At 35.2% G+C, this 27,278-nt stretch overlaps 1 protein-coding gene across 1 annotated transcript in view; it reads right to left on the bottom strand.

The window, feature by feature from the left end:
- Positions 1-24,839, bottom strand: part of LOC149542364 (ecotropic viral integration site protein) — a 46,639-nt gene extending 21,800 nt beyond the window's left edge. Inside the window, exon 1 of the mRNA XM_089797330.1 lies at positions 24,668-24,839. Coding sequence (XP_089653456.1) covers positions 24,668-24,733 — 66 coding nt within the window. The 5' untranslated portion in view covers positions 24,734-24,839. The remainder of the gene's footprint in view (positions 1-24,667) is intronic.
- Between the last annotated feature and the right edge of the window lie 2,439 nt (positions 24,840-27,278).

Genomic DNA, 27,278 nt, shown 5'->3' with positions numbered 1-27,278 from the left:
TCATTGGAACCTAAATTGGTTCCACTAGTCCCATATGCTGCTATATCATCGTCCTCCTCCTTGACATAAGGGATTAGATGAGTGAAATGTTTTTTATTAAGTTCCTTTGAGAGTTACATAAGAAAACAATTAAAAAAACACTCTTTAAAGTTGTTTTAGCCCAGGGTTCACTATGGGTTCATCTGGGTTCGCTCCAGCAAGGACCCAGATGAATCCAAAGTCAAAACTACGAACCCTGCCCGAACCCGCAGCAAACTCGGGGACAAATCCGGACCCGTGCGGACCCGGACCCGGACCCAAATCCGGGCAGCAGAGGACAAATCCGGCAACATAGGGAATCTCTAAACATGATGACATCATGGACTCTCTATACGATGTTCACTATGATTTCTCATAAGTGAAAGAGTTTTCATAGCTGTCCTTGCAATTTTATTGATTTCACATAAATAAGAACTCATAATCAACAAGGGAAAATTACTAGTGAGACTTGTTTCCAACCAAAGTCAAATTCTACAATATTAATAACATTAACAGCATATATAAGAATAGCAGGGATTAAGGACTCCCTCTCAATCAAGAACTACTTTGATCATAAGAAGACAGAAAATAAAACCTCCCTCTAAAGTATCATCCTCATCCAGATTGCATAATCTCTCAACATCCCATTGCTTCCTACAACCAATAGAGATTAAGACTAATCAATCATAGAGACCAATACAGTTGCATACACTATTTCCAATTATTTTTAAAAAATTCATGATTTGTATAAAAATGAAGTGCTTATCTTTATGTTGGTGTCAAACCAAAGTCCATTCAATAAATAGGAAGTGTCTCCACAGCAAGATGCCAACACGAAGTCTTTGCTTCTAAAGCATATCTTAGACATAGCTAACAAATGGCTGGTTGAGGAGCCCTACTGCCGAAGAAAGAAATGGAACCTACAACCGGCTCCTACTCATCCAAAAACAAGTTTTCAAGATTCCTAAAAGCCCCATGTGTGCAAACAATCGCCAATCTGCTCATGAGAGTTAAAATAAGTAGTGGACCAACGCTTTGCATTCTCAGAGATTAGGAATGTGGCAATGACAGCCAAATCTTGATTGGAGATGCCTGGGAAATATGATTTAGAAATGAATTGAAAGAAATCAAGATCAACCAAACAAGGGAAGCAACATGAGCGGCCAATGCTTGCACAAAATCCCAAGAATGCTCTTCTCCTTGCCGCCCTCCAACATGGCAAGAATAACTCTAAACACATTGTTAAAGCATATGTCGATGCTCTCCATATCTTTTGCAATTCGAAGCTTCAAAATACGCATTGCCTATTCAATATCATTGATGAAAATGCATGGTGAATTGTCTTTTCGTAAGAGCGGTTCCTAGTGAATTGCATCTTAGAAAAAAAAATGGCAAGCACAAACATAATGCCAAGCACCTTCCTATTGTTGTATGTTCAATTGAACACCATCAAGGGCTCAATCTTGAACAAATATAGAAAGATCCATCCGCCTAAAAGGACAATAAGGAGAAACAGAGAAACTAGGTGAGAAACAATGCTGAAAGAAAGGACACCAAAGAGGCAGATCATGTAATTGATGCTTCAATGCTAATGAACCCTGGCACCAAAGACAAGGTCCTCCACATAGATGAGTAGTTACATATTAAAACATGGTACAAGAATAACAGAGTCATTTCATCTTCCCATACTTGAGGCATTAAAACGAGTTGCAAAAATCAAGAATAATTGACATCTTCTAAACCCATACATTCATCTATGTTGAGTTTCTCTATCAATACTGAAGATGAAAAATAGTTTCTGATGTGATTAAAAGTCAATCATTGCAAAAAGGAAGACCACAACTGTGGCATGAACAAGGTACTCCGAAAGTATTTCTTGAATTACCAAGGGAAGAGCACCAAAATTGCACAACTCCTCCTTGCGAAACTGCATGCGTTAGCAATCCAACAATGGCATCATTCTACTCAGATTTTAGCAGAAGGAAAATATGTAGTCACATATGCAGAAATTGATATCACTTAGAGTTGATTGTGCTTGAAATAATTTCCATGCCTTTGAAAATAAAACAAGCTCCTCGTTCGTTCTTCATATGATAAAACTCGAACCATATGTGATTAGAAACATAACACCTAATATTGGATTGAATGTAGGCAATTTCCTATAATCATTATGGAATTGAAGCACTTATAACTTCTCAATTCATCTACAAACCCATATGTAATTAAGCAATAAATGCGATTAAGAAAGTATATAATCTAGACACATAAAACTCTCAAGACAATAGAAGACAGCATTCATAATATGTAGAGACCACATTCATCGTACTTCACACAGTGACGCAATATACTCCACGCAATGATACTACATGCATATAAAACGGATACAAGATTTTATTATACTCCCAAAAGGAGAGAGAGAGAGAGAGAGATCGTCTTGCCTTGAGTGGAGGAGATAGGAAACATCATAAATGTCTTCATGACATTGAAGGCCGCCAATAAATAAGGAAAGACATAATGAATCTTTTATGATTAAAATCACTAAAATAATGCACTGACCACAACAAAATACTATGATCCATGACCAAAAATAATCATGAACAGATGCCTCCAAAACCTCAAGATAAGCTATTGCCATAACCATTAGCTTCAGCATATACAGATACATAAATATTTAAGTCTCTTTATCCGTGAAATAGACCAAGCACAATAGAGACAAAAAGAAGAATATTGTTCAAGTATGAAAGATCGAAGTTATAAACACTCATATATTGCCTACAAACGCACAAATTAATGAACAAAACAAAAATTCTTTATTGTTGTTATCTAACCTAGCTTTGATACCATGCTGAATAATTGCTTAGAAATAAATGATAAATGGCAATAAAGAAAACATTACAGAAACAACATACACCAGAAGTTACCCTGGGAAAACCCTTCCAAAATGAAGGAAAAAACACAGCCACACAACCAAATATCACTTTATTGATAATGAAATGTTCAAGTGTACAATGCTTTTTGTTTGATGCGATATATATAACAAATAGAGAGACTCTTCACATTACAACCAAAGGTCTCTTGAATTTCCTAAAACATTACTTCATTTTTCAAATACACAACTCCTCGTATTTCCATGTGCATGCCTAACGCATGTCATATGACATGTCTTTATATTTAATACTACAATTATTATCGTAAATGTCCTCTTCAGCTGAAGGAGACCATAACAATAATGACGCCCATATTTCTAGAGATAAAGATCTCTATCGCAGCTAAAATCTTCAACATTATGAGTATTTCTCTCTTAACCCTAAAAATGGATATATTGCATGTATTATGATTATAATATTATATTCTCATTTGGTTGCAAGTTCCTAGACAAGCTTCTTTTGTCTTATTACTAGGTTAGGTTTATGTCTCTAGCTATATTGTGTTCCTTGTTTCATTTTGTGAAATGTCCCTTTACTGATTTTTTATGATATTTCCAGCCTCAAATCAGAACTTTAAAATCAAACAACCAATATTACAAAGATCTGCCAATTTTCCAATAAAACCCAAATCGGGTATGTCCAAATTAGTGCCAAAAACTTCACAACTTCACAAATTATTAATAAATCTGAAAATGGACATTTTTACAGAAATTTCAGCAACATAACAGCCTACAAAATGACATTTCCAGATTTGTATAGCCCTTACACAACAGATCACAAATGTACGGCAAAACTATGCTCAATCGGGCTCCCGAAATTAACACAAAAATGCCCGGAAACACCACAAAACACTCATAAATTATCTCAGAAGTTTAATCACGACCCAATACATATATTCAGCTCTATTTTAACATCATAAAGTCTGAAATACAACAGCAAACCAAACTGATATGAAACACTCAACTGAAAACCCAAATTCAAACCAAAAACAACCCCGAAAAACACCCAAATCGGCACTATTCAGCACAAGGGCAAACTCTGTATGAGCATGCACATGGAATGGCTTCAAACTCCCGTCCTTAGCCTTCTTGGAAACCTGCAAACTCCGGTTCTTGGGTCTCCTTCTCCACAGGTTCGGCAGCCTCTTTTTGGAGCCTGCCTGCCTTAACAAAGTTTTTTTTTTTTAATTATTTGAATAGGGGACATGACAAGTCCTCCCCTCCCAAATATTGCTTGTCCTCAAGCAATGAAGGTTGGAATTCTCAAGAATATGTTCTCCTTCCCAAGTTGCATCCTCTAGTGGTAATCCTTTCCATTTGACCAAATGCTCTGTGATGCTCCTATTTCTCAACCTTTTCTCTCTTGTATACAAAATCTCTTCTGGTATCAAAACTAATTTCCCTTCATCATCAAGAGGTGGTAATTCTGTAGATACTATGGTTTGCTGGCCTAGAACCTTCTTTAAGCAAGATACATGAAAAATATTATGTATTTTGCTGTTTGGTGGGAGCTCTAATTCATAAGCTACCTCTCCTACCTTCTTGATGATTTTATAAGGTCCATAGAACCTTGGCTTGAGTTTCTCTGCCCCACTTCTCTTCAAGGTGCTTTGCTTATATGGCTGCAACCTAACAAATACCAAATCTCCCACCTCAAAAGATCTTTCAATCCTTTTCCTGTCAGCATATATCTTTTGTTGGTTTTGTGCATGTTGTAGATTATCCTTGAGGGACCTTATTATGTCTTGGCTTTGCTTGATGAAATCACTTGCTGCGGGTACTCTGCTATCGGAAAGTATTAGATCAACAAAGGAAAGGGCATCGTAACCATAAAGAGCACGAAAAGGAGGCATACCAATAGACATGTGATGAGATGTATTGTAACAATACTCCCCTAGGTGTAACCATTTCACCCAAGCATGTTGTTGATTTGAAACATAGTTCCTCAAATATCCTTCTATCCATTTATTAACTATCTCTGTTTGTCCATCTGTTTGAAGGTGATAGCTAGTACTGGGAGTGAGTTCAGTTCCTGCCAAATGAAAGAGCTCCTTCCAAAAAGAGCTGAGGAATCTACTGTCCCGGTCACTAACAATGTTTCTAGGCAAACCATGTAATCTAAAAATTTCCTTGAAGAACAATTCGGCCACTTGTGATGCCTTGAAATCAGATGTGATAGGAAAGAAATGTGCATACTTAGTTAGTCTATCTACCACCACATATATGCAATCCTTACCTTGAACCTTGGGCAACCCAGTGATGAAATCCATGGAAATACTTTCCCATTTTTGTTCAGGAATAGGAAGTGGCTGCAACAACCCTGCAGGAAAATTTTGCTCACTCTTGCTTTGTTGGCATACCATACATTCCTTAATGTGTTTAAGGACATCCTCCTTCATACCCTTCCATGAAAACCGCTCTCGAATTTGCCTGTATGTCTTGAAGTATCCCTGGTGACCAGCCAAAGGTGTGTCATGAAAGGCCCTCAATATCCTCTCCTTAGTTTTTGACCCTGGCACTAAGAAGATCCTGTTCTTGTAATAAATCAATTCATCAACAACCTTGTACCTGTTATCATCCACTAACTTATCCAAAATCTTGGTGGCAAATGAATCTTTAGCATACTCTAAAATTATGGAGACTTTCCAATCAGCAGAGATAGATGATAAGGAACACAAAGTGGGCTTTCTTGAGAGAGCATCAGCAACCACATTATTCTTTCCTTTCATGTATTCAATATCAAAATCATAAGCTTGCAATTTGCTTACCCATTTTTGTTGACGATCATTCAAATCCCTTTGGTTCAAGAAGAACCTGAGGCTATTATGGTCTGTCTTTACAATGAATCTCCCACATACCAAATATTGTCTAAACTTATGAAGTGCATGCATGATTGCCAACATTTCCTTATCATAGATGGAGTACCCTTTCTCTGATTGATTTAATTTTCGACTCTCAAATGCTATTGGATGTCCCCTTTGAGTTAGGACAGCCCCTATACCTTCTCCCGAAGCATCACATTCAACAACAAAAGGTAAAGAGAAATCTGGAATTGCAAGCACAGGGCATGAACTCATTACCTCCTTAAGCTTATCAAATGTTTTTTGTGCCTCTTCTGTCCAAACAAAAGCTCCTTTCTTTGTCAAATCAGTCAAGGGGGCAGCAAGCTGAGAAAATCCCTTGGCAAATCTCCTATAGTAGCTACACAACCCGAAGAAACCTCTCAACTGTGTAAGATTAGTGGGTGGAGGCCAATCCAAAATTGCCTGGATTTTTTGTTGATCAACCTGTACTCCTTTAGAGCTTATAATATGTCCCAAATATAGGATCTCTGTCAAACCAAACTCACATTTAGATAGCTTAGCATAGAAGGATTGCTGCTCCAAGATTCCCAAAACAGTGTCTATGTGCTTTAGATGCTCTTCCCATGTTTTACTGTATATCAAGATATCATCAAAAAATACCAAAACAAATTTTCGAAGATGCTGACTGAATACCTTATTCATACAAGATTGGAATGTTGCTGGTGCATTAGTGAGTCCAAATGGCATACCAAGAAATTCAAAGTGCCCATAGTGACATCTAAAAGCAGTCTTTTCCACATCTTCACTCCTCATTCGGATTTGATGGTAGCCTGATCTTAAGTCAATTTTTGAGAAGTATACAGCACCATGTAACTCATCAATGAGTTCATCTATGCGTGGTATGAGATACCTATTTTTTATGGTCTTCTTGTTTAGAGCCCTGTAGTCTATACACATTCTCATTGTACCATCCTTTTTCTTGACAAGTACCACAGATGATGCAAATGGACTAGAGCTAGGCCTTATGAATCCCATGTCCAGGAGTTCTTTAATAGTTTTTTCAATTTCTTCCTTATAACCTCTTGGATGGCGGTATGGGGTTGTTATAACTGGTTTGGCACCCTGTTCTAACTCTATAACATGCTCAAAACCTCTATCTGGTGGTAATCCTGGAGGCAAGTCATTGAAAACTATACTATGCTTATCAAGAATATTTTGAATTTCAAAATGGAAATTACCTTGATTCTTGGGAGAGCTTGTTGGTTGGATTATGACTCCTGCTGCCCATGTTACTTGTCCTCTTCGAAAAGTCCTCTCCATCCTCTTTGCAGAGACCGCCTTAGGTGCTCCATTCGATAACCCTCTCAATATGACTTCTTTCCCATTGGAATGAAATTTAAACTCCATAGTTTGATGGTTCATGTAATAGCCTCCGATAGAGTGCAACCATTGAACACCCAATACAAGATCTGTCTCCCCAATACCAACCACATAGAAGTCATCACATAACTCATAATCTCCTAAAGTCATCTTGAGTTGTTTCACCACCCGTGTGCAAGGCATAGTGAATCCATCAGCTACAGTAACATTGAATCCCTCAAAATCTTCTGCTTTAAGCCCTCTTTTCATGACAAATCCCTCATCAATAAAATTGTGAGTTGCCCCACTATCAAGAAGAACAGTCAACCTTTGCCCTGCTAGTACCCCTCGAATTCGGAAGGGATGGTATCTTGGGACTCCTGATAATGCTGCTAAAGTGCCATCCTTGCTGATTTCTTTTACTTTCTCTTCTTCTACCTCCTCCTTAGTATCATGAAATTCCTCATGCTCATCTGAATCAGATTCTGAAGCAACTTCAATATAGTGCACTTGACCTTTCCCCAAACATCTGTGTCCTGGAACCCATGGTTCTCTACAAGTAAAACAAAGCTTTTTCCTTCGTAATTCACTCCTAGTCTCTTCATCTACCTTCTTTTTTGCCACATTTGTCACATCTTTTGGTGGTAGTGTTGGGAAAGTCTTTTTCTGAGAATTTCCCTTATGTTGCCAAAGATTTGGGGGTTTTTGATTAGTGATTGATTTCATAGGCACGCAAGTTTCAAGTTGCAAGCTTCTTTTGATAGCTTCCTGTAAGGTTGAGGGTGAGAAAGCCTTAACCAAACCCTTAACAGAATCTTCTAAACCATCAAGAAAAAGATAAACAATCCTCTTTTCACTCATATCAGGTACCATAACAGCCACTTTTTGAAATTCTTCTATATACTCATTAACTGATTTGGTTTGCTTCAACTTTGACAATTCTTTAAAGTACTCTTCATCATCCTTGAGGTCAAATCTATCTATCACCCTTTGACTGAAATCTTCAAATGTAGTTACCTGATCGTGACCTTGAGTAGTCATTCCATGATACCACCAATCATAGGCTGCATCTTCCAAGTTTAGACTTGCAAATTGAATAGCATCACTCTCTTTCATGGGGTTAAGTGTGAAGAAAGTTTGTAATTTTTGTAGCCATGCTCTAGCTGAAATTTTATTTGTTCCATCAAAAGTAGGCGCTGTAAACTTGCTTATTTTATTTTTGAGCTCTCTTCCACTTGTGTCATGCTCCCTCCTATTCTCTTTCTTGGGCATCAAAGCGTTCATCATATCCACATATTCTCTAAAAGGAACTGAACTACGAAAGTCATCATCTAAGCCATTGTAAGTAGCTCTTAATGTAATCAAATTACCTGTAACCTCTTCCACTGGATTAATGGCTGGATTTGGTACTGGTGGCTCATCTGCAGGCAAGAAAATAGATTTGGTTGATTTAGATGGTGTGGATCTCCCATTTCTCGGCTCCTCTGAAGTGCTCCCTTTCTCATTAATAGATGCAATTCCTTGTAATTTTTTTGTCAATATTCGCAAAGCCTCTCTAGTTTCCGCCAAACCATCCACTGTTTGCTTCTGAGTATTTTGGATGTCTTGGAAGAATTTCTTTGCCATCTCATCTGGATCAGCCATACCTTTTTCTTCCTTGGATTTTGTACTTTTGCTTTCAACTGGGGGTTTGATCAAAATTTCTTTATTCTTTTCTCGCTGCAAATATCTTTTTTCTCTTTCACTTAGTTGCATGCAATCATAAAATATGACATGCAAGATCTGGGTAGTTATCAAAACTTGACATGCAAGATCTGGGTAGTTGTTAAAACTGACATGCAACTTCTACAAACCCTCAGGCTGGCAAGATCATGGCTCTGATACCACTGAAATGTCCCTTTACTGATTTTTTATGATATTTCCAGCCTCAAATCAGAACTTTAAAATCAAACAACCAATATTACAAAGATCTGCCAATTTTCCAATAAAACCCAAATCGGGTATGTCCAAATTAGTGCCAAAAACTTCACAACTTCACAAATTATTAATAAATCTGAAAATGGACATTTTTACAGAAATTTCAGCAACATAACAGCCTACAAAATGACATTTCCAGATTTGTATAGCCCTTACACAACAGATCACAAATGTACGGCAAAACTATGCTCAATCGGGCTCCCGAAATTAACACAAAAATGCCCGGAAACACCACAAAACACTCATAAATTATCTCAAAAGTTTAATCACGACCCAATACATATATTCAGCTCTATTTTAACATCATAAAGTCTGAAATACAACAGCAAACCAAACTGATATGAAACACTCAACTGAAAACCCAAATTCAAACCAAAAACAACCCCGAAAAACACCCAAATCGGCACTATTCAGCACAAGGGCAAACTCTGTATGAGCATGCACATGGAATGGCTTCAAACTCCTGTCCTTAGCCTTCCTGGAAACCTGCAAACTCCCGTTCTTGGGTCTCCTTCTCCACAGGTTTGGCAGCCTCTTTTTGGAGCCTGCCTACCTTAACAAAGTTTATTTTTTTTAATTATTTGAATAGGGGACATGACATTTTGACTTAGTGAATTTAGGGCAGATTACAAGGCAATCCAAGAAAGGCACATCACAAGTGGCATTAGAGCATTATTCCTACCAGCCTAGGGGACAAAGCAATGAGTGCATTCTAGACAATAAGAAGGATCTAAAAATGCATGAACTTCTGTGTATGCTTTGTGTCTAGATATAATCAAGTGTGTACTTCATGTGTGCTCCATGTCTTCATGCATTCATGTGTGGACTTCAGGTTTTCAAGTGTATAACCTGTGTTTTGCTTTATATTTTTAGTTCATCTAGAATATGACAATATCTACAATGAACCAAAAGGTATGAATTTATTACATTTGAGTCATGCTATCATGCAAACATTATTTTTTACAGTTTGCAACATTATGAGATGGCCTTGATCCTTTAATCTCTAAGATGAAAAAAAAATTGTCTTAAGTTAAACATTGCCGAATTCCAACTATTGATCATAACTCACACTCTAAATAAGAAAGAAAAAATATATGATAATCATAGTAGTGCAGTAATAGGTGGATTACAGATTGGACTCCATGATCATTAAATCATTGCTAGAGGACAAGCAATCTTGGGAGGAGTGCACTAGCATGCCCCCACAAACAAACAGATCCTAGTCTTTCTAGCGAATTAAGTTACAAACGAATTAAGTTACAAACTCTTTTAGTACCAAATTTAGTGCCAAAGAAAACTAACTTATACTACTATTCGCCAACTTTCTTGGCACTTAAGTCTTAGGGCAGATAATTTAAATTACTGTTCATGGCGAATCTTTGTTATACAGAGAACATGTTTTCCTTCTTTGGCTGAGCTCACTATGAAAGTGTAATGAAAAAAAAATATTTAGTAAAGTGGCCGACCTCCATTCATATGTGTGCCACTTTGGTGAAAGAAAAAATTAAATTAATTAATTTCTCTTAATAATGGCTGACATTTTACAAATGGTTGCCTCCTTGGGTGAAAGGGAATGTGAGGAGGTTTTAAGATTAATAGAATGAGAATCAAAAGGGAAACATAATGAAAAACACTCATAAGCGCAAAAGCAGATTTAAGCATAGAATTGAAAGAACATAGCACATTAATGAAACAAAAGATTGTTAGTGTGAACTCTGATGATACTACATTGGGGGAGTTTCCTAAGCATTGGAGAGTATTGGCATGTTGCATTCATGACTATGTTTGTCATTGATGTCAACATAGTAGTAAGCCTACAAAGACTGGCAGAGTTACAGAGAGAGATCGTAGTTGTACAAACAAAATTTTGCTTGTTTGGTGATGCGCACCCATGGACATGTTCAGTACAATGTCTTGATGACGTGGTTCAATACGCAACATGTACGTCGAAGACGTATGGAAGTTGTACCTAATCTACAAAGAGCAGTTTAGAGACAGAGTGCTTGGAAAGCAGTTTCTGATGTTTTTATTATATCTTTCATCTAAGATGTAATAAAGAGATGCGTGGTCAAACAGTGACAAAGTACAGTCAGATAATGACATCACCGGATGCGCAAGCCCTAGTATCGCATGTGTGAAGTTTTGTAAAGACTGTGAGCCGATGGTGCTATTGTAATTGTAATTAATTAATTATCTTACTATAATTAATTGGGAAAGCCTCAAGGCCAACTCAAGGAATTATTTTGAAGATAGGGTATAAAGGAAAGATGATTTCCTTGTTTGTAATGTGTTCCGATTGTTATATAAAGTGTGAAGTGCGAAAAGGAGCAGAGTGATTACTGAATGCAAGTAAGTGATCAAAGGGATTATTGGATGTGAGATTTGTGATCTGGTTACAAGATCAGAAGGAGCGGAGGTCCAATTGACAGGACAGAGGAAGGAAGTACTCTTCAATTCTATTATTCTGCAAGGAATAATACAGAGACCATTTGGACAATGGGTTCATTGGTCTTAACCTTGAAGCTATTTGGGCAATGGGTCCAGCTATCTTCCACAACTCCTAACAGGGTTAGCACAACTCCTAATAAAGTTGGAATCTCCTAACAGGGATTCAAAGTCTCCTAATAAGGACTGATATGTACTGAATGTTGTCATTTTTTCCCAATAGGGTCCATCCTCTAACAAGGAATATTTATATTAGTACATCATCTTCTGGGTACCATCCCTACCGGGGTTTTCCCTCTGATCAAGGGTTTCCCTAGTTAACATATCTGGTGTTATTGTGTATAAATATCTTGTTGTGGTTTTTGATTATATTACTCATATGGTTAAGTTTGTTTAAAGTTGATAACTGTGATAATAGTTGGATAATTGATTCATCCCCCCCCAAGTTATATTGGTGGACTATATATTCTAAAAATTGGTATTAGAGCATCAAGTCCTTAAAGAGAAATCTTAATAGCTTTGGAAGATTAGTGGCCAGTCACTTTGGAAAAGAAAGTCCTGAATCAGATCGAGGAAATTTCGACACCCAGCTTCTTGATGAGATATCAGAATTGTGTACAGAATTGAGCATTGAGTTTCCTAATCCAGAATCTTTTTGTTGCATACAAAAGAACTGAAGCAAAAGTATAGACAAATATAGATCCAAAGAAGTCAAGAGGATCTAAGAAAATATTGATCTACTTATGAAAAAAGAGCTAGAAGGTATGGAAATTTTAGTTTGTTGGACATGTAAAGAGTTTGGTCTTCTTTCGTCTAGATGCCCTAAGAGGGTAAGAAAAACTAGAAAGAGTTTGCTTTCTAATGAAGATGAAGAATTTAAAGCAAGTATGAAAAGATTCTTGAATGACTGTGATGATGAGATTGAATTGGTTAAGAAAGATGAAGTAATAGAAGAGATAGCTTTGGTAACCATTCTTGATCCAAAGGCTAACTATGAAAATGTGGAAGTTATCATTGAGACTAACAATGATTTGCAGAATGGGAATCAGATTGAAGAGCAGGGATTGGAGCCTAGAGCAGAAGAAAGAGTTGAGTTGACAACTCTTAGCAGAAAAATATCAAACAAGATGAATGAATAAGGTGAAGTTGAAAGGAACAAGGCTAGACTTGTGTGCATAGGTTACTCACAACAAGAAGGCATAGACTACGAGGAGACATATGCACATGTAGCTAGAGTGGAAGCAGTAAGAATGTTCTTGGCTTATACAGTGGATACGAAGTGCAAGGTATATCAGATGGATGTTAAATCAACCTTCCTAAATGGGGAACTTGAAGTATTTATTGAGCAGCCTGAAGGTTTTCCTCTAACAGAAGACAAAGATATGGTATGCAGACTAAAGAAAGCCCTATATGGTCTAAAGCAAGCACCTAGAACTTGGTATGCAAGGTTGGACAGCTATTTGGCAAAGCTTGGATTTGCTAAAGGTATGGTAGATAGTAACTTGTATTTGAAAGAAATTGAGAATGGTTTGCTAATAATAGTAATATTTGTTGATGACATCATATTTGGAGGTAATGATGAAGCAAGTGATAAGTTTGTTGAAGAAATGAAGAATGATGATAACTAGTCACAAGTTATCTAGCAAGGATGAGACAACTATAGTTGAGCAAAAGAAGTACAGATCCATGATTGAAGGTTTGCAATATCTGACTCACACCAGACCAGATATAGCAAATGCAGTTGGGATTGTAGCTAGATTTCAAGCTGAGAGTATCATTATGCAGCAATAAAAAGGATATTCAAATATTTGAAAGGAACGTCTGACTATGGAATTTGGTATGATATGATGGAGCCAAAATTCAAAAGCTCCATTTTTGTCTAATAAACTTAAGAGATAAGGTTGCAGATCAATGGGAACAAAGAAATCGACACAGCATGTATCAGCATATGAGAGCATGGATACTTTCATGTTTCTTGCGGATGGCAATAGTGCATGCCCAAATAATAACAGACACGTCTTTTGAATTAAGTGCTAGAAAAGTCAAGTCTGCCATCTTTAAGTCCCCAGCACTTATTTCAGGACCTGGACAAGTGCAAGATGAATGGTATTATGGCATTGATTTTCCCAAAGGCCACATTGCACTTAAGGGTATTAATGCAGAGGTTGTAGATGAAGATGGAAACCCAGTCCCTTTGTCTGAGACTTACCTGCATCACTAGGTAGTTAGCAGGTTTTACCACAAGACACCTATTACAGAGGAATAGAAAAAGGCAAAAAACTAAAAGACTTGGCATTTCAGACTATATCTCAGTAGGAAATGATGGTATTTGCCAAGCTAACATTCTTAGCCACTACTTGGGGCTTGGGTCTAAAGCACATCATACCAGTACATCCATTCCTGATCCATATGGAATTACAATTGGAGATCCTAGTAAAATACTAGCAAGATATGAAGAGTCATGGTTGTTGAATGTGCATGCTATTGATACAAGGGGTGTTGTAAACTCTCTTGGTTGTACAGAATGCAAATGTGATCTCTACAATGTTATAGAAGATAGACATCATCGTCCACTTAGAAAAGATTACATAGGAGGCTTAAGTTGTTGCTATGATGGTACCTAGCGTCAACTGAAAGAAAGGAATTTAGGAGAGAAAAAAAAATTCTTTACTTGAAATACACTGTATATTTGATGGATTGGGAGAAGACTATTGTTCCTGTTAAGGTATATATTCTTGACGTTATAGATATTGGAGAATGGTCTGTTGATCAATCAAGCTCTCAATATTATGTTGGTTGCCATGTTGAATATGATGTTCCACAATGTAGTGTTGGCATTCATTCTCCTGGCGATTGCATTGACATTCGTGAAGCAAATATGGCCATACCACAAGGTGGGAATGTAATTTATGGTGTCGCACACCAACATACTGAAGGGGCTAGTTTAACACTTTATGGGCAAGATGGTCGGGAGATTTGCACATCATTGCCACTTTAGGTGAAGGAAGAGAGCCTGATAATGAAACCCTGTATTTGGAATGGACAATTCGCAGTCTTCTTTTTATTCATTCTGAATCGGATCGGAATCATTTGCGTATTTGCTCACCGATGGCACCTAAGTTAGTATGTATGATTGAGGAGTCCCTGTGAACAATTGCGAGAGTTTTCATACGTTTATTGGTCGTGGTTATGGCTCCCATCGTTAGGGATATCGAAATAGAACACAGTTATTTATGTTGTCGTCTAACTTCATTTTTCTATGGCAGGTATGCGGTCAAGAGGAGTCTTCACGCGTGGGAGGACAGTAAAGGAGACTTCCATGTGAATTAACGCTTGGTAGATAAACAGTATAGCAGATAAACGCCCACGGGAATGGAGAATATCGCATTAAAAACTATTATCCATGGGAGAAATGCAACTGCTGATTAAAATTCGAACCATATTAAAGGTTATTCAACATTGTTTAGTTTTAATGAAAGGTTGCAACGCTTGGTGAGGTAACCATTTGGTCCTCTATAAATATATGTAATAGAACATCAAAAAGGGACCACTCGTATTGCTTTGAAAAGGAAACCTTCTAAGGCATATATTATTAAATTCATTTTCTGAAAAGATTAAAGTTGAACTAAGCTCCTACATATTGAGGGTATTGGATGTATATTTCAAATATTGTGAGAAATTGTGTTGAATGGAGCGTTGATAATTGGATGTCTTCAACATAACTTATTTGCAGTAAAACCAGTAAGAATTTCATTTGTGCTAAAGTCAAATATTATATAATTCATCTTTTGTGATCATTTTATTTTTATTTATCAACAATTCATTATCACGATAAGTATATCAAATTATTCACTGCTATTTGAACTTGATAAAAACAAATACAGTAAAATAAAATTGTTCTCATATTTGTATCTATTTTGTCCTATTATAGGTTAAAACATTATAGACTAGTTTAAATACGCATAATAATTTGATGCATCATGATAACTGAATTGTTTATAGATACTGCATATCATAAAATTGTATGTGAGAAAGTATACTATTGACTCTATTGCCCATTTGAAATTCGGCACTGATCATTTAACTGTTCATGCTTCTCAATTCATGTGCTAGCGATTTTCTAATCTTTTTCTTCGAAGGATTTGATACTTATCTGTTTTAGTAATTCATTTTAAATTTTCCTTTCAGCAATTCACAATTCTACAAAAGTAATTAAAATTCGACGATTATTCATCATTCGTAATCTAGAAGTTTTTCCTTAGAATCTTGCCATTTAAGGAGATTGCCTTTGCATTATAATCAATTCGCTATAAGACATCTTGGATCCAAGTTTTGCTGTCCAGGATCAGGTGTACAGGCCTTGGTTTAGCGGAGCCAAAAGTGCGAAGGATTTAAGTCAATTTGATTTATCCTGTCAAGTAGGCCAAAATCGATTAGATATCCCAGCATTGAGCAAGGAAGACTCGTAGGTTTCTAATCAATGATTTTGATAACCAACATGATAGATCGAGTGATTTCACTCTATGTGCATACACTGATGCAGATTGGGCAGGCAGTATGGATGACAGAAAGAGCACCAGTGGTGAAGCATTCTTATTTGGAGGAAGATTGGTTTCTTGGCTGAGCAAAAAACAAGATTGTATTTCTCAGAGTACAACTAAGGCAAAGTATGTTGCAGCAACAAATAATTGCAATCAAGTGATGTGGATGAAACATATGCTAAAAGATATCAAAATTGAGTTTGCAGAACCTGTTATCATTTATTGTGATAACACAAGTACAAGGAGTATGTCTATGAATCTTGTATTGCATTCTAAGACTAAAATATATCTATTAAGTATCATGTGTTGAGACAGAAAGCAGTAGAAAAGGAGATCAAATTAGAGTATGTGAATACTAAAGATCAGATTGCAGATACCTTTACGATGCCTTTCCCTAAAGATACATTTGAGTACTAGAGAGGTATGCTTGGGGTTATGCCCCTGCCTACTTCAGAGTAGATGATGCAGTAAGTGCATCAGTCCAGTGGTACAAAGCACTATTGTTAAACTATACTGAATGTTGATGCTTCCATATGGGGGAGTATCTATAATGAGCTGAGTCATTAAGGACTCTTGTTATTTGGTCTTGAGCGATGTCTTTGGACACTTGAGCTGGTTGAAGACTTGGAGCAATAAATTGACATTATAAGGACTTTGTCATTGATGTCAATGGGGGAGAGAATATGCATGAAAAACAGCCTCTAGTGGAATGGGGGAGAGAATGCATAAGAAAAGTATGAATGGGAGAGAAATCTCTACTTTATTAGGGAGATTTAGAAAGATTCATGTAAAGGAGGAATATCTCTATGGGGAAGATATGTATTGCGAGTTGTTTACTATGAACAATTGTTGCCGATCGTAAAGAAAAAGAAGAATAGTGCAATGTTCTAGATGATTTCAGATTTGATCAATGAAGAGGATTTGAGAACATGAGAACAGCAACAGCAATAGCAGAGTATCGTTTTGGTGTTCTTGGAACTTAGATGTTTTTCATCTGTGTTGCCATCAATGCCAAAGGGGGAGATTGTTAGCATGAATACTGTTAAATCTCAAGCACAGAAAACCATAAAGATAACTAGCAATAAGAAGAAAACAAAACTGAAACAAGGGACACCAAAAATATCCTAGGAAAAACCCTTCTAGAATGAAGGGAAAAACCCAGCCACACAACAAAATATATCTTTATTGATAATGAAAGTTCGAGTGTACAATATCCTTTGGAAGATGCAAATATATAGCAATAGGAGAGACTCTTCACAAAATAACCGAAGGTCTCTTGAGATTACCATAACTCCTATAATTAATAATAATTCTTTGAATATTCATGCCTCAATGCATGTGAATGACACATGTCATTACATTTAATATTACAATTTAAATATAAGTGTCCTTTTCAGCTGAACGTACCAATAACAGTAATAACGTTCATATTTCCAAAGATAAAGATCTCTATCACAGCTACCATCTTGAACACTCCCTCTTAGCCAGAGAGAGACCTTTAGCTAAACAATCACACAAGACTGCAACCAATATGTTAATAATGAAATCCCATCCCCTATATCCTATAAGATTCATGAAAACCTATAACAATCACTCACATTCATGGAATCGCTCAACATGAAACCCTATAACAATTTATCACATTCATGGAATCGCTCAACATAAAACCCTGTAACAATTAATCACATTCATGGAATCGCTCAACATGAAACCCTATAACAATTTATCACATTCATGGAATCGCTCAACATGAAACCCTGTAACAATTAATCACATTCATGGAATCACTCAACATGAAACACTGTAACAATTAATCACATTCATGAAATCACTCAACATGAAACACTGTAACAATTTATCATGATCTCATGAATTGTCATGGAATCTCTCAACATGACATCGAACTCCCATCACGGAATCTCTCAACATGATGACATCATGGACTCTCAACACAATGTTCATGGACTCTCTCAACGTGATGACATCGTGGACTCTCTCAACATGATGTTCACTATCGAATAGTGAAAGAGTTATCATAGTTGATCTTACAATCTCATTTATTCACACATAATTGAAGTAGAAATAACAAAATAAGACTAAGTTCCATTTAAGTCAAATTATACAAATACCACAAGCATCACAAGCATGTATGATAATGAAGGGAATTCCATAAGCACTCCCTCTTAATTATGAAGTCTCCCTCTGAATCTAATATCTCCCAAAGCAACCTATTGCCTTTCTTGTTGCAGCTGCAACAATGAGATATAAAAGATTAATCAGTCAAAGATATCAAACAATAGTATACTCATCTCTTTGTGGCCGAATTTCAATAAACACACATTAACAAAGAGATTCAGTATAATGTTTGTAAATCTCACAGCATCAATAATATTAAGGATATGATATCAACATAACAATAATACTTCTTCAATTCCATGCAATACTATTTCACAACAAAGTCCCACTTTGTAGCTAAAGAATGCAATCACATCTGATAATCTTTTCCAGCAAGAATCTTAAATTCTACAATACCAATAACTTATCACAAATAAGGAACCTTATTAGTAACATGCATTTAATGATTGAAATATAACTTTGAGTATCATAAGAAGATAGCTAAAGAAACCTCCTAAAAAGAAAAAAAAAAAGCTCCCTCTTAGTGTTATATCTATAGCAGAGCTGGTCTCATCGTGCATGACCCATAACAGAATTGATCCATGCATGACCAGAAGCTTCACAGAGACAAGATAGGAATTTCCATTACAAGCTCATGTTCAATGTGAGATGCCAGAACAGATGAAAGATAAGTTGATCAATATATATATCAGAGCTACTACTCTGGGAACATAGGAATAATCATTCACTGAAATCACCACTGATCCAAGCAATTCGCAGATGTTATAGAACACACCTATCTAAGGTTATCATCATCAAATTTGAGTGATGCGATTTTCCAAAACAAAAATACCAAAAAAAACTTAAATCTGAGAAGCAGTCGATAGAAATGGAGAGGTCGTGCATACAAACAAAGTCGTTTTTCCAAATGTCATATATCTGAAGGAAGCTTTTCAAATGCAAAGTGAAAACATGCGGTAACGATAAAACTTGAGATACCACCATCACTGACAGAATGAATATTATCCTGAAGCAAGCGATGATGGAGGAATGATCTTGCACGTTGACATTCAATACTTAAATGTGACAGTTGCCATATATGTGATTGGCTGGAGAGACCAAATCCTTCCTTTTTTATTATTATTACAAGCAAGACCCGTAGAAGAGTGATACAAACATTAAAATCATAAAATAATAAGTAACGCCTAAAGCCAAAAAAAGGAAACCAATAATGACATGGCAAATATAAAGATTGATGTTAATAAAGATGTTGTAAAAGAAAAATGATATTCCTTTCCAAGCTGTCTTGCCAACCTTATCAAAGTTACTTAAACAAGAAACTCTACAATCATGATATCTTAATCAAGAAGTAAACTTTCGATAAGGATTATTTATCTGCAGTGATTTTTTTAAAATTGAAGATTCTACGCCTAAGCAGATAAATAAAATTTTAAATTTAACGAACCCTTTGATACCCCTAACATACAAGTGCAAGCAATCAAAGATGCTCCACAATAAATAAAAATTATAACTTAAATCAGACATGAAGGCTAATAGCAGAATATGGTGAAACAAAATCGAGTACATGCAAGCATCAAATTATCTCATAAATGATAACTTTCAATAACTTGGTGAGAGAGCCAATGTCGGTGAGAGATCACTACCACAACTGAAAACACCAAAGAAAAGTAACAGACAAATACTGATGTAGAGATCATGAGAAATAGAACTGAGACATTCTAGAGGGAAATTATAGCAAACAAAAAACTTTACACATAACAAATACCCATAATAGTAAGACTCAAAATAGGTATGATCATAACCATAGCTCGAACGACTATCATTAGAGGAAGACTCCCTCAAGCTGATATCAAACTTGGCTCTGATACCATGTTAAATCTCAAGCCTAGAAAACCATAAAGATAACCAGCAATAAGAAGAAGACAAAACTGAAACAAGGAACATCAGAAATATCCTAGAAAAAACCCTTCTAGAATGAAGGAAAAAACCCAGCCACACAACAAAATATATATTTATTGATAATGAAAGTTCGAGTGTACAATATCCTTTGGAAGATGCGAATATATAGCAAAAGGAGAGACTATTCACATAATAACCGAAGGTCTCTTGAGATTCCCATAACTCCTATAATTAATAATAATTCTTCGAATATTCATGCCTCAATGCATGTGAATGACACGTCATTACATTTAATATTACAATTTATACATAAGTGTCCTTTTCAGCTGAACATAACAATAACAGTAATAACGTTCATATTTTCAGAGATAAAGATCTCTATTACAGCTACCATCTTCAACAAATACTGACGATACTACATTGGGGGAGTTTCCTAAGCATTGGAGAGTATTGACATATCGCATTCATGATTGTGTTTGTCATTAATGTCAACATAGCAGTAAGTCTGTAAAGACTGGCAGAGTTACAAAGAGAGATCATAGTTGTACGGACAAGGTTTTGCTTGTCTGGTGATGCACAGCCATGGACATGTTCAGTACAGTGTCCTAATCACGTGGTTCAATGCGCAGCACATAAGTCAAAGACGTACGGAAGTTGTACCTGATCTACAGAGAGCAGTTCAGAGATAAAGTGCTTGAAAAGTAGTTTCTAATGTTTATATTATATCTTTCATTTGAGATGTAATAAAGAGATGCATGGTCAGACAGTGACAGAGGACAGTCAGATAATGACGTTACTGGATGCGCAAGCCCTAGTATCACATGTGTGAAGTTTTGTATAGACTGTGAGCTGACTATTTCAATTGTAATTAATTAATTATCTTATTATAATTAACTAGGAAAGCCTCAAGGCCGACTCAAGGAATTTTTTGAAGATAGGGTATAAAGGAAAGATGTTTTCCTTGTTTGTAATGTGTTGTGATCGTTGTATTAAGTGTGAAGTGCGAAAAGGATCAGAGAGATTACTGAATGTGAGTGAGCGATCCAAGGGATTACTAGATGCGAGATTTGTGATCTAGTAACAAGATCAGAAGGAGTATGTAATGGGCACCCCTGGATGTCTCAAAAAACTAAAACAATTTGTTGAAAGGAATTTTGTCAAATAGTTTGCATTCAACCTCTTATTTCTCCGTTTAATGTCTTAAACTCCTTATAACTCCGGAAATCAAACGTTTTATTTGTTTGTTGTGTTTTGTGCATGGAATTGGTATCATACAACATAAACAAGAAAGTAACTACAATAATATGCAAAGTGGAAATGAACTGCTGCTAATAAAATGTTATTTTCAGAATTCATAAAACCAAATACATGGCAGATTTATCAACTCACTAATTACTTCAGTAATATTTACATAATACTCCAGCCCATGCTTTCGAACTTGCTGCTACAGTGCTTTGTCCTTCAATCAGTCCACTACCTTCGTAATATCATTTCCCTCAAAGCAGCATAAGCGTCGGAAAAGTAGTGAAAAAGATATGAGCAAAATACCAAATCTGCCTGCAGCTGAAAATGCAACTAAATTACCTGTAATGAAGCCAATAACAAAGAATTCCAAAGGCCAAACCCCAAGGGAATGACGTCTAGAATGTTACAAGAGAGGATAGACGTCCTCAAATGCCAAGAACGGAGCTGCAACTCACACACCAATTTCTTCTCATATTCAACCCTGGCTAATGAAGCCACAAATGCTTCCTTTTATTCTATTTCCAAGGGTCCGCTCAACTCATATGGGCAATGTGGGATAAAAGATGTGTAGTATATAAAACATATATTAAAATACCCCTTATGTCTCCCTTGGGTACACATCCCCATAAAATAAATATTAAAGTAACACTTTAATATTTTACAATTAAATTAGACGTTACTTTAATAAAACTTCAGGCATTAAAATGTATTAGCAATCGGACTCCGAATAATGCGAGTGATAGCTCATCGGAAAGCTCTCACCGAGGAGTATCAAATCCAATCACCAAAATTGACCTGCACTGGGTCCTGCCGACTTACTAAAAATAGTAAGTATGCCTAAAACTGAGTAAATCAACTTCGTTTTGGCCCAAACTGGAAATGACTAGGCCAAGACACTCCAGGATCCCATTAAACCCTTCGTTAGCCCTCGGGACCATGTAGAACAAGGCTAACACACACACACTTGGTCAACTGCTAAAATGGGGACATTACAGAGTAGAGGTCCAGTTGACAGGACAGAGGAAGGAAGTACTATTCAATTCTATTATTCTACAAGGAATAATATAGAGATCATTTGGACAGTGGGTTCATTGGTCTTAACCTTGAAGCTGTTTGGGTAGTAGGTCCAGCTGTTTTCCACAACTCCTAACAGGATTGGCATAACTCCTAACAGGGTTGGCACAACTCCTAATAAGGTTGGAATCTCCTAATAGGGATTCAAAGTCTCCTAACAGGGACTGATGTACTGAATGTTGTTATAAAATCCTAACAAAGTCCATCCTCTAACAAGGAATATTTATATTAGTACATCATCTTGTGGGTACCATCCCCACCGAGGTTTTCCCTCTGATCAAGGGTTTCCCTAATTAAAATATCTAGTGTTATTGCGTATGAGTATCTTGTTATGGTTTTTGATTATATTACTCATATGGTTAAGTTTGTTTAAAGTTGATAATTGTGATAATAGTTGGATAATTGATTCACTCCCCCCTCCTCCCCAGTTATATTGGTGGACTATATATTCTAACAAAAATATGATAGATCAGGAAAGGCAAGAACAGATTCATGAAGAATATGCAATAGAAGGCAACCATCACTTTATCAGTCATAGCATAATTGCAGGAAGTAAGATATGAACTAATAATTAGTTTATGAAAATTGAAGATTAAGGGCAGCAATCCAAACCAGCATGATAGCAAATGAAATTAAGGAGAATTGTGCTTAAAATGACAAGTATTACTAATAACACTTGTTGAGAAGCAATCACAATGACGACAATTAATTAGCAGCAGAGATCACATGATATGAGTCACCAATTTTTTAAGGAGGCTGGTCCGTGGAAGAGACATACCCTTCCAGCCAATGAAGGGGATATATAAGCAGCAGATTAAGCATCCAAGAGATTAAGCGCCCAAGAGTACAGAACACAAGAAACAGCAGTCTTATTATTCCATGAAGGAGGCAGCAGAAGTATATAATATAAGCAGCAGAGAGAACATCATCCAACCCTAACAGCAATATTATCTACAGAAGATCGTGTTACCTTCAGACACTGTGGTACAAAGGAATAGTTTTTGTTTCAGAAGAGTTTCTATATTTCCAAGGAGGACCATGCAACCCAATTGGCAATGTAATTTCAGTTAAAATAAGTACAAGTGTGAAACTTTCTTCATCAGGAATCGGGACCTATGTTCTATCTATTCTTGGAAAACAATAAATTAAAGCTTATTCCTGAGTTAAATAGTGGTTCATTTAGTGCCCTTGTGATCTGGTGTTGACTGCTGGGTTGATGGTTATCGATTTGAACATGAACATGCACTCATTACAATAGAAATCTTAGTAAAAAAAGAAAATTATCCCAGGATCTTCGAGAGATATAATATATTGCTAATGTTGAATTTTACTAATAAGTGTTTCGCAATATTGGCACTTGCAACAGATCCCTACAATTTGACATTTACAATCATCAAAGTTTGTCATATATCATTAAAACTTGACAAAATTTCTTTCCAGAACCCTTAAGCCATAGAGAGCCACTCCAAACCAAATAACCTTCACCACCTGTTTTAATTTTTATTTTATTTTTTAAAAACTCAAGTGAGTTAAGTAGGCATGTATTTCTTTGCGATTAGAAAATTAACACAAACTCTTCAAAGTTCAAAAAAGCCCGAACCTTGTTTTTAACAAATAAAAAACACATTTGCAATTCATTGGAGATATGGGTTAGTACCCAGTAGCCCTAAGATGAATTAAACTCTAGCCGTTCTCCTCTTCAGCATGCACAAATCGTTCATCAAATAAGGTAACTTTGGGTACTAAATCACCAGGGTATAGGTAATGAATCACTATGTGCGAAACTCCGGTAGACAAACAAGTGTCCAATTGCATAAATAACTGCAACATACAAGCTGGAAGCAAGATCTGGATGAATTTGATAGAAGAGTCATCCCCAAGGTTACCCCACACAAGAATAAAATATACCCCAAAAAAAGGGAACAATCAATCCTTGTACCATGGTGTGTCGGTTTCACAATACGAGATAACATTCTAGAGAGATTCCGACGAACACTAAGAAACATAATCATTTCAAAAGCCCGATAGCATCAACCTCCTTTCACGAAAAATACAAAAAAGTGATTAAAAAATTGCATAAGACGAATCCAACTCCAGAAGTGTTCCCTTCAATTATGGTTTAACTGGATGAAAAATTGATCCCTACCCGATCAACTCATTCTAGTGCAGATAGAACGACGGATCTAATATGTCGTGAAAATTGGGTTTAAAAAAACTACTTGCGATATAACTATAACAATTACCCGGTCGATCAGATCACTGAGAAATTGATATAGGTGCGCATTTGCAGCTTCTGCCTTGGCTGCCATGGCTATCAACCCCTAAACCTCGAGGGAAACAGTTCGATAGGTTTTCCTCTCAAACCATACAAAGTCTAGTTTAGTTGAAGTTATTATTTTCCAAACTGTAAATTATGAATTTAAATATAGGAATTTATAATATATAAACTGTAATATAATATTTATATATTTAAATTAAATATAAATTTTAATTTAATAATAAAATGTATTTGTTAAATAAAATATATTAAAATTATCAATTATAATTTTAGTGACTTTTTAATGTTATTTTAAATTTTATAATATTTTTAAGTTGTTAGGATTAAAGAGATTACATGCAAATATAACCAATATAACAAGTGCCACATAATGGCTTGTATTTGCCTTAGGTTGAAATAATTTAAAGTTTATTAAATTATGAAATAAATTCAATAAATAGAAGGAGAATGTAATATAATTTATTTAAATGGAATAATTATTTAATACTAAAATTACCAAAAATTAAGACAATTATTTTAGAAGTAATTTATAATAGCATTGTAAATATTTACGTACTTTATATATTAAAAATAACATAACTATCAAATTATGAATCATGTGTGGAATATTCTTTCTAGGAAAAATTACATTTAAGTTCTAAATAGGGTGAAATATTTAAATATAAAATATAAATTAAGATGATTAAAATAGAACTAAAATAGAAAAATTAAATTTACAAAATGATTTAAGATGCATCTTCAAATTCCTAAGATATTGCCTCACACTATGAGTTGTGTTTAGTGGTTGCGGGAAATCCACTCAAAATAATTTTAATGATTTAATAAATTAAAAAAACTCAGATATGTACTTAAGAAAAATCAAAACTAATAATAAAAAATAAAAATAAATCTATCTAATTGGTTGAAATCGAACATGATGACTTTTATCAAAAAAACTTAATTTTTCCAAATCAAACATGATGACTTTTATCAAAAAAACTTAATTTTTTTAAGTAATAAATTCTATATAGCATATTATAGAAAATGGTTAGTCATATTTCTATCTTAATATCCAATATAATAATACTAATATATGAGTCATATTCAAACTAAAATATAAAAACTTTAAATAAAGGTTCATTTGTAATAATAAAAAGAACAAAAAACTATTTTCTACACAAATGAAAATTCATGCCCATTCATTTGCACAATATTTAGATGGTATTTCAATGTTCTAAAATTCAAATTCAATATTTTCTATAAACAAGGTTTTTTGAAATGTTTTGGCAACTCTATATATTGGAAAGCTTAGAGAGTTTGAATAAGTATAGTTTTTTTCTCTTCATCTTATAAAGTTTGAAAATTAAAAAGTTATTGTGTAGTGACTTAGTTGATTTAATGCATTAATAGATAAGGTCAAGTAAAATTAGTGAATTGATGCATTATCAATTTAGAAATTTTTACTTCCACATAATTCAATTTTTAAAAGTTTTGCAAAGTAGAAAAATGATATTATTTGAAATTAAATCTTATAGAAAAATTTTAACTCTTACCATCATAAAACAAACTGTGAAATCTCGAAGAATCTATACAATAATTAAAGGTGCAAGGATTAGAATGGAGAGGAATGCTAAAAAACAAGTTTCTATAAATAAATTGACATCTTTATTGCAGGATTGAATTTTGAAGAATATCTGATAATAGTTCTATGAGTGTATCATACAATTTCTTTATAGAGAAACCATAGATGGATGAGTTAAAAAATATATATTAGATGAGAAAATATACAAAGATGCATACATGGTCATGGTTAGAACTCTAGTCACTAACCATAATCATCTTTGAACTATAACAAGAAACTCACTATTTGGTAACAATGATGTTGATGAATAGGACATGGGTTGTCATCTAATGAGCTAAGAAACATATATCTCTAGTAACCTGCCATTAGACAATAAACATATTTTTGGGTAGCTTTTCCTTAAGTTGCCATGTGTGCACATTGAAGTGCTTTCCTATGTAAAGATTTTCCAAGAGAAAAAAAAATCATTTATGTACCTATCATAAAATATCTCATATACCTTTGAAGAAAAAAAAATTATTAAAAAGCAATGCTGATTATATAAGGTTTATTTTTATGAGGTTATAACACACTTTAACCCTTCAATCTCTCTGCTTAATATGATTGCAAATCTTGTAAGTACCTTAGCCAAAAGATGGTTTAACAAGGCAATATCCAAAAGATCAAATGTATTAAAAAAACTCTACAAAAAATACAATCTTATTCTTTAGAGACCTATTAAATGAAATTACAAGGCATATCTTTCTTGTCATACTACCTATTTGTACCAAAATAGGAACTTTGTAGTACCAAATATGCACAAAAATATGCCCCTAAAAACTTTAAGGATATCAAATTGGTAGGTGTACATTTTCTCATCAACCCATGTTAGCATTTAGCAAGTTGATGGAAAACTCACTAAAGAGATTATTCTAGTCTTTAAAAAAATTGAAATTAAACTATTGCTTGATGTGGTTGTGGCTTTCCCTTGTAGATATGTATGCCAAATGTGGCAACATAAAAAACTTTTAAGTTT

This window comes from Cupressus sempervirens, chromosome 8 (assembly GCF_028749045.1).
Source record: "Cupressus sempervirens isolate cs-2001-9-10 chromosome 8, ASM2874904v1, whole genome shotgun sequence".
Taxonomy (NCBI): Eukaryota; Viridiplantae; Streptophyta; class Pinopsida; order Cupressales; family Cupressaceae; genus Cupressus; species Cupressus sempervirens.
The sequence above is the reverse complement of the archived record's forward strand: the minus strand, read 5'-3'. Positions and strand labels throughout refer to the sequence as shown.